Below are 12738 nucleotides of genomic sequence, written 5' to 3'. Positions count from 1 at the left end.
TCCTTGTTCTTCTTGCATTTTTAGAAGCAAATAAATCAATCATGCTTGCATAATTTAGTTTTTTTGCAAAATCATTTTCAATGGATGAAAATACTAATCCATTCAATCTTTCTTGTGACATTGGTTGATCGAAGGTAATTTTTGATCATTTTCAACTTTGAAAAGCTTCTTTCCCCCAATGCAATTGTAACCAGAATAGTCAAAAGTATCCTATAAGCAACCCATGAATTTGGAAAATAATTTTCCATCAACTGTAGATAATTGAGCACTTCAATTGGTTTATTGACTTTTTTTGGCAATCTCTCTGACTTTTAGCTCCATCAATAAATCTCTTCCATCAATATCGGAAATCTCACAATGTTTTAAAAATTCTTCAAGGTTCACACACCTCGCCTTCAATGATTCATCGTTGCACTTTTTCAAGTCAAACAAAAAGCCAAAGTTTGCCTCATATACTTTGAATTGTTCAAACCTATTTTTGAGTGAACAAAGGGCTTGATCAACAAAATACAAGAAGTAACAAACTCTAAATGATTCTTCAACCGACTGGGTTACCTCTTCGCTAACATTCTCATCAAATTATTTCTTTCTAGAAATGATACGCTTTTCAACAAATGTAGGTTCAATTCCCAATTCACTTGTCATTTCTTTAGGTTCAACCATAGCCTCCATGAAACCAACTTCTCTATACATTGCAATATACTTAACAAGCCCATCTAGCTGCTTTACAGCAACTGCTATACCCATATCTTTACTTTGAAGAAGCTTGCTAACAGAGTTCACATGAAACAACAAATTGTACCAAATTACAATACTAAATAAGAACTCAAAAGTCTCAAGTTCATGAGTTACAAGGGATTTAGCTTCACTTTTTGCAATTGAATCTGTGGTAGAATTGTTGTACAAGTCAACTAAAGCATCTCTTATTTTTGAAGCATGGTATCTTAGTGGTTTAACACTTTCAATGCGACTTTCCCAGCGCGTTTGCGACAACGATTTAACCGTGAGGCCTTTCTTTAGATTATCTTTTAAAATTGCCCAACGTTGAACAGAAGATGAAAACAATACATATATGCATTGTACCACACCAAAATTTTTTTTGCTTTAGAGCAAGAGTTGGCCATATCACAAAGCATAAGGTTAAGACTGTCAACCACACGGCGTATAGAATGCTCTAGGATTTACTTGAAGTATTCTTGTTTGAACACATTTGTTTTTGCCTTTCATGTTAGAGCCATTGTTATATCCTTGCCCTCTTAAGTCACCAATATCAAGTTGAAGGTTAACTAATGCTTCTTGAAATTTATCAAAAAGTCCCATCCCCGATGTATCGTCCACATTCAAGAATTCAAAAAAAAAAAAAAACTCTTTCACCGTAATTGGACTTGTTGAAACATCCACACATTGTACAACAAGAGACATTTGTTCTTGATGGCTTATTTTCGAAGTACAATCAAGTATGACCAAAAAGTATTTTGCTAATTTGATTATCAACAAAATTGCACTTTTGACTTCCCCGACCAATATTTGTATCACCTCGTTTTGAATTTTGTGACTCAAATAATGGTAATGAATCTCACCCTTTTCTATCTGCCGCAAGTGCTGTTCCATCGTTGGATCAAACTTACCAATCATTTCAATTGTGCTTAAAAAATGTCCATTGCTCTCTTCATAAATCATCCCATGGCTTCCACAAAAAGGCAAATTATTCTTGGCAAGTGTTTTCACAACTGCAATTATCATCAATAAAACTTGTCTCAAGTGCTCTATTTCTTTGTAACTTGTTCTTGTATACTTTTATCTATTGTTTGATGCTTTCCCAATCTTTCCTCTAACTTAATCTATTTGCTCATGCAAGTAATGTGCTCATTACCACTTTCATGGCCTTTAGGCCTCTTACCAATATTTCTCCAGTCTTTAAATCCTTCGGTAGCCAATTGAGTCTTATTTCCCTCTTGCTTAAACAACTTACAACAAAAGCAAAATACTCTATCCAAAAGTTTCGAATATATCAGCCATGTCCTATCAAATTTTTTTTTTCTTCATTTGGTAAATGCCGAATGTAATGAACAGGTAAGAAATGCCTATGCCTCGAAGAATCATCCTTAGAGAAGTTGAATTCACAATTTCTTCTCATAGGACCTCTTTTAACTAAAAAAATCTCATAAATTCTGGTCAATTATTTTCCAAGTCCCCGGACCATCTATATTTGAATGCTCACATTCCACATTCATCTCATCATCTTGATTGGCTTTTGCACTCCTGAATTCCCCATTTCCTTCTTCATCCACCAAATTTTCATTCTCATTATCACCAAATTTTCATTCTCATTATTCACCATAGTTTCAAATTCTTCATTAGTCAAGTCTTCAACTTATTGTTTTGCTTGTTTGTCACTCGTAAAGAACTTGTCAATAGCTCCTCTTTGACACTTGACTAATTTTTCGACTCTTTACTTCTTTTTCCTTTTTGCGAGTCCAGATGGCTTATTTCTTTTAAGAGTCATGATGAACTGAAATCAAATACTTTTTTAGATCAAAATTCAAAACAAGAGCACCACCACCACTTAACAAAATAAAAAAAACTTTTAATTTATGTGATGTTACAAAGAAGGCCCTATGAGTGACATGGAATAATTGTCTACAAGGCAACTAAATAATCTGCTATAGCTGTTTTATATTTTTGGATGAAAAAAAAAAAAAAAAAACAAAACTCGAGAGAGGAACAGAAATAGTAGATTTGTGGAGATAGAACTGAAAAAAACAAAGTGTGTGAAACAAAGGAGGCAGTAGCCATTGTAAGTATATCAGACAAACTATTAAACTTAAACAAATTATTAAACTTAAATAAATTCTTAAAAAAAGATAAGACAAATTCTTAAACTATATCAGACAAACTATTACACTTAAACAAATTCTTCTTGATGATGTAAATACTAATATTATAATAGCAATTGAGCAAAAGATAAGACAAATATTTAATTAATTGAATAGAAAAAAAAAAAAACTTACCTGTGCTTGCTATGCTGCTGCTGATCCGTGGACCGTGTGCTCTGTTTTGTTTTGTTTGCTACTGCTAGATTGTGCTCTTTGTTGGGCTGCTGCTGTTAAGTTATTGGAAATATTGAATTAAGAGTAATTAGGGTTGTGAATTAGATAGGGAGTGAGAATGGACCTTTTTAATTTTGATTGGGCCTTTCAATTTTTTAATGTGTCAATTTATTTTTAAGTTAGTTTGGACATTCTTTAATTTTTTTTGGACTTGAAACATACCTAATATATTGTACTAAACTATAATAGGAGGGAACCCCTTTTTTGAGTCCATTTTGAGGGGCCCTAGGCCATGGCCTAGTGGGCCTATACCCAAGGCCGGGCTTGGATCCATCCCTGTAAGGACCCGACCATCGTGTATGTTTCTGGTATATTTTCAGTCCTTTATTTTGTACATTTAAATGCTGAATGTGAAATTTCAGGTGAAATTAAGTTTAAGCAAATGGACTTTATGAATAGAGACCTATATCTGTTTAATAAGGAAAATCTCTATTACAATTAAAACGGTTGGATCAGAAATTGAGAGCCTTACATGCTTGATAATCTGAAATTGATTTTACATTTGAAATCAGCATGATTTTTAAGACATAACAAGCATTTTTGTGAAAATTTGATTTGGGATGATTAAACTGTTTGATTTTTGTTTTATTCACTATATATATGTATATAATTATCCTCTTAAGCATTTGACTTAAAAAGATATTTCCTGGGAGAGGGTTAGAGAGGAGAAGAAGGTGTTTACCAAGGAAGAAGGTTGGAAACTTGAAGTGAATTTGAAAGGCCTAAGCTTAAGGTAAATCTATTCATCTCCTACAACTCTTCTTTTGAATTTGAGAGAGATTTCCTCATAATCATGTCACTTAAGGGTTGTAATTGTGATCTTATGTGTGTGCAAGAAATTAATTGGCAAGATAACCTTACTTTTGATTGTTTTGATTCAACTAGGATTATCTGTGAGAAGGTACATTCTATTCCTTTAATTGACTTTCTTGAACTCAATTATGTGGGCATGGCTTTGTGTATATATGTCTGTGTGTGTGAAGTTAGAAATCTCATGAAATTGGGTGTGTTTATGAGCTTAAGATTAATGATCTAATTTATATTAAATTGATGTATGTGTTGTAATTCATACTCACGTGAGTTTTGGGACCATATTCTAGCAATTTATGGACTTGTTCTGAGCTCTATAAATACATACAAAAATGAAACTTTTGCTTGATTTCGGACTGCACAAGATTGAGCAAATCGCCACACGTGCGGGGGTCATGGCCGCACGTGCGGGAACACAGCCGCACGTGCAGGAGTCATGGCCGCATGTGCGGGAAATGAGGGATTTTTGGGTTTTGCCTACTGCTAAAAAAGCACGTGTGGGGATTCCTAGCCGCACGTGCGGGACCAACCGCCACACCTGCGGGGCTCACAGCCGCACGTGCGGCCCATGTTGGGAAAGTTGGATTGCTCCGTTTTACGTGCTCGTCCCTCGGATATTTTTGAAATCTGTATTTGATGCCTTTTTTATATCTGTAAATTCATTCAAAACAAGTGAGTCAGGAAATGATTTAACAAGAAAAAGGAATTAACTTACGAGTTATGTATGTGTGCAGGACGTATTCCAAGAAGGACTAACGCTCCGCCACTACACCGTGAGTAATAGTACTGTGTAGTACGCTTGATTACTGTTAATAGTTAACATTAACCCTCTGTTATCGGTAAGTAAACTACATCGTTTCTTAACGAACGAATGGAAATTATGTTCATCCTTAAACAGTGGTAGCTATGTGATTCTGAGATCATTCTGTCGTGTTATATATGGTCCCAGGGTCGTCCAGAATTTATGATATGAATACAAAGGTCTGACATCGTTATATAACTCACGTTAGAATGTGAACTGTTTTGTCCCTATTAAGCCTACTGTAATGATGGATGTGCTTTCTGTTAATAGCTGTTATTATTATTCTGTTATACGCAAGACAATTATGTCAATCTATGATTAAACCATGGGAAAATCTTTGTGCACTATTGAGTACTAGTACTGTAATTGCCCATTTACCTATCGTTAATAGTTATTATTGTTAACGCTCTGTTCTTCGCAAGTTAATTACGTTAACATTTATAAATAATTGGAAAATCTGTGTACGTTGATACGGTTCTGGAATCATTCTGGCCTAAGGCCAATCTGTAAAATACGCTTTACTTATTGCTAACAATTATCATCAACACTCTGTTAAATGCAAACTAACTATGTTAACTCATGTGAATGGTTGAAAGAATCTGTGTGTCTCTGTATAACTCTAAGACTAGTTTGTTTTGATGATATCTAGGCCATAGGCCATTCTGTATAATCTGTTATGCCATAGGCCATTCTGTATAATCTATAAGACCTATTGTTTTCTGGTATGGAACAAAGTGCTGAACGGAATTAAGTGCTACAATGTGAGTCACCTCTAGAATCCGTGCGAGACACCTCTTGAGTCCATACATATATGAACTGGGTTTAAAGCCGATTTGTTAATGTCTGGGCCTATGGCCTTTCTGTGAAATCTGGGAGACCTATGGCCAATCTGTGAAAGCTGGGCTTAAAGCCAAACTGTGAATCTGTTAGGCCGAGGGCCACTCTGTGAAATCTGTGGGCTTTCAGCCATTCTGTATTCTGGGCTTAAAGCCACTCTGAAGACTGGGCCCAAGGCCGTTCTGGAAACAATTACAAGATAAGATTAACTATAAGTTCTCTGCATTCATATACCTTGTGGTTCCAGTTATTTATTGGATTATTATGTACTATTATTCACTGGGCTTGGCTCACCTGATGTTATGTCTGTTTATGTAGGCGCTCGACCTGGAGGTCAGTCTTAATCCATGGCAGTCGTACCTCTTTTGTCAACCACAGTGTGTTCAGGCACTTAGAGAAAGCTATTCATTTTGTGGAGTTTTGCTAAGCTTTTGGCTTTCTGTTCTAATTGCCTGCTTTAGATTATTATGTGTACAACCCCTTCCTTACTGAGGCTTTTATTATACGCCCAATTGTGGGGCTGGATCTATGTAGGTGTATGTATGTAACTAAAGCTCGGGTGTATGTTTCCTGGAAATTACTTACCCAATGCGATGTTTACGATCCTGGCATGGTAGGGCTAGCTCAATGGATATTGTTTTATGTTATTTTATATTATTAATGCTTCCGTTCAGGCCTCATATCTTATGTACATCAAGTTAAGTGTCCGTTTCTGAAGTGGTCATGCCCAAACTTTTAGGGGCGGATTTGGGCGTGGCAATTCCAATCTTCAACCCTAACATACGAAAAACTATTCAATACTCTTAGAGCGTCATATATTCATACTCTAGGATTAATCATCATACATTATACCCCCACATAAATCACTAAAATGCAGTGAGTGGTCTAGTTCACTTTGCAAAGTTTTAAATAAAGGGAAAATCACAGTCAATGTGTCCTTTTAAAAAAAAAATTCATTAGGTGGTAAATCTTACAAACTTTGATAATTAAATCAATAATTGATCTATAAATATTTCGTGATAGAACAATTTAAGTGTAATTTCCCCTTAAATAAACACTCCTGTGGGCCTATCTAGTGTACTCATGCTTGAAAGTGTCTTTCTTTTTTCCCCTGCAACTGTCGCTTGGGTTGTCATCTAATCATGATCCAGGAAGTTTCAAGCTCGAATACTTGTGTGCAGGTGCACATAATTTAAACACACTTCACTTGATAGATTCTCAAGATAGTTGATTAATGGGAAATTGTAAATAAGCGAAACAGTGGAGAAATTATTGCATTATAGATGGAATTTTTTATGGTGCAATTCCGACACAGTGAGGACTTGCATCGTACACATAAAGAATTTGTACCATACACACAGTAAAGTTGTACCATAAAAATGCAAATAATCTTTCACTGTACCATTGATTTTTAATCTCCTCTTTAATTTATTGATTGAACCAATGGTGGATCCAAAAATCTTAATAAACGGGGCCAAATTATATATAATTTTAAATGTTTATGATATTTTTTGTTGTTATATTCTTACCAAAGTTTTGCACGTATGTTGTACTAAAATATTCACTTTTATAAGTATAAAAATTGAATATTATCATTAAAAGTTTCCATTAATAAAATAATATGTATCAAAATAGAATTATAAAGTACATTTTGCACATTATATAAATTAAAAAAATGATAACACATACAAGATCTTTTTTACATTAATTAGTCACGTTACATTAATTTGGACCATAACCGAATATTAAAATCGAAGTCACTACAATAAGTTTTAACAACACATTACTTTGAGACATAATTAAATATCATAATAAAACGTGATCAATTTTGATTTAATCATTTTCTAACCAAAGTCACTACAATAAATTATAACAACACACCACTTTGAGACATAATTAAACATCATAATAAAATTGGACCAATTTTGATTTAATCATTTTCAAACCCCACAAATATAACGGTTTGTGACTAAAATCAATTTAATCCATAACTTGTGTATATATAATATACACATATGTATTGTAACATCACCCTAAGTAAAGGCTTCATTGGGACGTCAAAGAAAAAAAATATCTGTTGGTGATAATTACAAATAACACACCAGAAAATACAAATAATAAAAGTTGCAATAACTAATATAAGGGCTGAGGCGCAGGAAATTCGCTCTCTTTAAGAAGATTCAAGCCCTCTGCGGTTAGGCAAAGCCTCACACCGGTGCAACAGAAAAAACCTTGACTTGTCCCCCCAGGATACAACAGCCCGACTAAGTCGTATGGTTCACCAATACTGCACAATTGGTTGAACCCAAAGCTTTATCACACACACCCTTTTTATTTGCCTGATAATCTCACTCAAGACATAACAACACAACAAAAACTTCTTCTCTCTTATGTGTCTCTAAAGATAGGACATAAGTTAATATATATATAGCAATCAAAATTAGTTAGACAAGTTCTTGGTGAGGAAGAAACGGATGTAGACAAGGAATGGATAAGTCTTGGTGGACTTGACCAAGACTTGGATAAGATAAGATTGGTGGATAAGTTATGGAGACTAAGACGAAGACCTTAGATGACTTGGAAGGCTTAACAAGGAAGAAAAGAAAAGAAAACCAACCTATAACACATTATAATATTAAAATACCTACTAACAATATCCATTTAAATGAAATGGATTCCATACTCATACAGACATATAGCATTCTGTGGAAAGTTTAAGAAGTAACCATAGAAACGATGGAACCCACTAGATATGTTTGTGAAGATGTGGACTACTTCGACCTGGAATTTCAATTGTGCTCATTCATTATTGTAGGAATTGGGTTGGACAAATCCGAATTTGTTTACATTGTTTCAAACCTGGCTATACTAGCCCTAGAAACAATCTGAACAAGCTCTCACAGTCGATTTCATCTTTCCCTTACATTTGATTTCTTCTCTCTAATGGCCTAACCTCACCATTGATCTCTCCTCTACCGTTCACCACCATAGCGCCACCAACGGTTTTGTGGAAAAATCCATTGATAATCTATCATCGTCCACCTGTTCTCCACTTCAACAGTTACAAAGTTCTCTAACTATCATGAACTACCAAAGAGACCAACTATCACGAGGCTTGCTTTAGTTTCAGCTATCAATCAATTGCACAAATTTTCTGGTATAGAAAGGTGCACTCAGATTTTTCGATATATCGACTTATAGATTTTGATTATTGTGAAATGTGGTTTGAGTTTTGTAGTTTGATCACTTGTTGAACCAATGTGGCTAGGCATTAAGCTTCGATTTTTGTGAATATTTTGAATATTTGATGATTTCAGAGACATCAAAGTAATTATGGGTGATCTTTTTTTTTTGATAGCATAATATAAAATCACTTGCATAATTAATTCCAAAAGACAAGGCACATAACTCCATTTGATTAAGATGGAATACATATTCAAAATCAAAAACCTAAAAACATTGACGAATCCACTGGGATTGAACCCAGAATCTGTTGAGCTCCTTTTTCCTTCGATATAGGCCACCTGACATGAAAAGCTCCTACCATCTGGCTTGCCAATCATGTTTCAATCTTGTTAGGAACAAGCTGAAATGATTCCAATCTGCAATTCTCACTTGCATTTCTCAAAATTTTTGCAAAATACGTTTTCTTCACACCAACGTCAATTGCCTCCAAAGACAGACAAAACAATGCACCAATCGAAGTTTGTGTATATGCCTTCAGCAATCTCACAAACTCTAGCTATGTATTCTGCTGCCGGTTGTACTGCTTAACCGCGATTTGAGCCGTCCTTAAAATCTCAAGTGTTAGGGAAAATCCGATGAGATTCCCCACAAGTAAATCAATCAATGGGAATAAAAATTAATGCGGAAAAATTAAATCAAAGGCAACACAAGAATTTTTACGTGGTTCCCTCAATGTGAGGTACGTCCACGGGATCGAAATCCAATTCCACTATCAACCAAATAAGTTTCAAACGATTACAAACGAGACACTAATGGTCTCACAAAACACCCTTAGGTGAATTCCAAATAATCACAAATAAACAAGAGGAAAGATCTCACCAAATAGAAGAATCAAAATCTTCAGAACCAAAGTTGAAGAAGACCCAAAACAATAAACCCAGCACTAACCGAAGATGCCCCAAACCAAGCTTCAATAACTGAAATTGAACCAATCTGCCAAGCTTCGGCACTGTTACCGAAGTAGTGCAATAGTATGGCATATAGTAGCCGCCGTCCTGCTTTTCTTCTACCAACGATGCACAGCAACAATGAACCATTAATTGAACTTATGCCTCAAGAATCAATGTTCGGCTCCTGAATCTATGTCGCTGCCGTAGTGTGTCACTTGGGAAAAATAATACACCCAAAAATTATATTGTGAATCTAGGGTTTTGTAATCAAACCTAATTGTTACCCAATTAGATTGGGTCTCCTTAAATATAATATATAAAAATATATTATACCTAAACCAAGCCAAATTGAAACTCTTTAACAAATCAATTGGGTATCCCAACATCAAGATGGTCTAAGGGTCCATCACACAGGGCAGAACCACCAACAAAGCGATGACAGAAAGCCAAGTGAGGAACTATAGTTTCCTCAAAGAGAGGACACGGGTCACCTAACCTAGCAGTTGGGTCCCAATATTTTCAACAGTCAGTACTCGGCAAAGAGGAATACAACTGGGGTTTGAAAGCGCTGCTGGCAAACCAAAATCCAAGGTTTGGATTGACATACCCAGTTTTGATTTTCACCGTCCTCTCAAGAACAAAATGCAGAGCCATGGGGTTAGTTTGATTGAGCTGTGGATGGACTCTGGAGATTAATGGTACTGGAGATGAAAACGGGCGAGTCAGCGCCTAGTGATAAAACACTGGTCTGTCAAGTTTAATTATGGGTGATCTTGAGTAATTGTTTGTTGGTGTACATTTTGTAAATGGTTTTTGCAAGAGACAAAAAGCTACAGTAGATAGAATTTGAATTTTTGTATTGGATTCTTGGTTTTTGTTGATCACTCCCTAGGAATATCTATATACTAATATACACATAACAACCGAGCCAATGCTATCTATATTACGTATTGATATAAAACTTTTTTCTTCTCATTGTATAAATAAGTTGGCTAGCCTTTATATTGATGATTCCTATTTTGTTTGATTTCTTCTGTTGTGATTATTTGATTTCTTGAACTGAAGATGTCTATAGATGGTATTGAACCTCTTCTTGGAGAGGATGATATGGTTAAGTGATGATGTGTCTCAAGGACCCCCAAAGAGGAGTCAAAAATTGACATCTAAGGTATGGATTGACTTCGTTAAATTTAAATGACATAATGGACAATACATAGCTAGATGTAAGCATTGCAATAAGGTATTTGTTGGAGAGAGAGTAGGAAAGGGACAAGTCATTTAAAAAACCATTTGTTAAATTCATGTCTACTATTTAAAGGACCAAATGTACCTAAGAATGCTAGTAAAGGTGCTTCTGAATCGACTCCTAAGGCTCTAGCTTTTAAATTTGATCAAGAGAAGAGTCATATGGATTTTGCTAGAATGGTAATCAAACATAATTATCCTTTTAACATGGTTGATCATAAATTTTTTGAAATATTTTGCAACAATCTTCAGCCGATGTTTAAACGTGTTTCTCGTAAAACAATCAGGACATATGTCCTTAAAGTTAATCAAATAGAAAAGACCAAGTCATTTCAGTTGTTGGATGAACTCTCTTCTAAGATCACCCTGACAACTGATATATGGATTTCGAACTACCAGAATTTTGCATATACATGTTTGATAGCCCATTATGTGACTGATGATTGGGAATTAAAGAAGGAAATCCTTACTTATAGATACATTGATTACCCTCATGATGGAGACCATTTGTTTAGCTTTATCAAAGATCTCATTTTGAAGTGGAACATAAATAGAAGGTTGTTTTCAATAGTAGTCGATAATGCAACGAGTAATGATGTGATGGTGAGACTTTTAAAGCAATGGGTACATGACCAAGGATTACTACATTTGGGTGGACAATTGTTTCATGTGTAGCGTGCACATACTGAATTTAGTTTTCCAGGATGGTTTGAAGGTGATTGGGATTTCAAAAATCTAAGATATTTAGGGAGGTCTCCTAATGGAAAACAAAAATTTAATGTTGTAGCGAATCATGTTAAGTTACATGGTAAAATGAAAGTCTCAATGGATGTTCTTACCAGATAGAACTACACCTATTCAATGCTTCAAGTTGCATTAGGTTTGAAAAGTGCATTCTAATGCTTAGAGCAAATTGACAAACAATAGCCTCGTTTGGAAAGTTGGTTATTTTAGTAGGATATTTTAATTTTTCACTATTTTAATAGGATATTTTAGGTAGTGTTTGGTAGAGTTTTAAAATTGTGATTTGAGAATAGAGTTGTATTTTGAGTTTGTGAATTTTGGAATTATGATTTGAGTGTGGAAAATTTGTTTGGTTATGAGTTTTGAAAAGAGTTTTAAATTGAGTTTGAATTGAGTGATGTAATATATGATATTTGATACAAAAACTTACAACTCATAACCAAACACACAACTCAAAATTCTATTCAAAGCTCATAAAAAATTTAAAAAAAATTTCAAAAATATATATATATATATATATATATTGTAATATAAAAATAATAGGTGAAAAAAAAAAAAAAAACCAAACACTGTTCTGGTCAACCTGCTGGACGACCAGTGGGAACGTCCGGTGGGACAACCGGTTAGCCCAAATTTTGCCGCCTTGGAAAGAGTTTTCAAAAGTGAGTGGAATTAATTTTTGAAAACGCTAAACAAACACCACACTCAAAAGTGAGTGTGGAATTATATTTTGAAAGCTCCACCAAACGGAGCCTTAGTTTTTCACTATTTTAGTAGACTATTTTAGTTTTTAATTATTTTAGTAGGGTATTTTAGTTTTTGACTATTTTAATAAGCTAAAATATTTGTGTTTGGAAAAAAAGTTGGACTTTTTTGTAGATGGATGTGATGTTTATGAGAGAAAAAATAAAATGATTATGTGTTTGATGTGACATTCTATTTTATTAACTATTTTAGCCTATTTAGCAAAAATAAAAGCCAATTTTTGGCTTCCCAAACACCCCCAATATAAGCACAATCCTTCTAAGGATGAGTGGAGAGTAGCAAATGTGAT

General features: G+C 34.6%; 1 protein-coding gene across 1 annotated transcript; it reads right to left on the bottom strand.

Moving 5' to 3' along the window:
- Nucleotides 1-579: 579 nt before the first annotated feature.
- LOC114291179 (uncharacterized) lies at nucleotides 580-1743 on the bottom strand. Its single transcript, XM_028235234.2, has 2 exons — nucleotides 1629-1743; nucleotides 580-1025 (listed from the first exon to the last, which is right to left on the bottom strand). The coding sequence occupies exons 1-2, from the start codon at nucleotides 1741-1743 to the stop codon at nucleotides 580-582; spliced, it is 561 nt and encodes a 186-aa protein (XP_028091035.2).
- Between the last annotated feature and the right edge of the window lie 10995 nt (nucleotides 1744-12738).

Source organism: Camellia sinensis, chromosome 15 (genome assembly GCF_055761805.1).
Source record: "Camellia sinensis isolate YWXY chromosome 15, ASM5576180v1, whole genome shotgun sequence".
NCBI classification, from domain to species: domain Eukaryota; kingdom Viridiplantae; phylum Streptophyta; class Magnoliopsida; order Ericales; family Theaceae; genus Camellia; species Camellia sinensis.
The sequence above is the reverse complement of the archived record's forward strand: the minus strand, read 5'-3'. Positions and strand labels throughout refer to the sequence as shown.

Bases quoted from the DNA above. Each gene is read 5' to 3' on its own strand.
- LOC114291179 (XM_028235234.2), bottom strand. From the start codon at position 1,743: ATGATAATTGCAGTTGTGAAAACACTTGCCAAGAATAATTTGCCTTTT. The intron at 1,026-1,628 runs GTAAGTTTGATC...CAATTTTAAAAG, and splicing joins AAGCACAATTGAAATGATTG to ATAATCTAAAGAAAGGCCTC.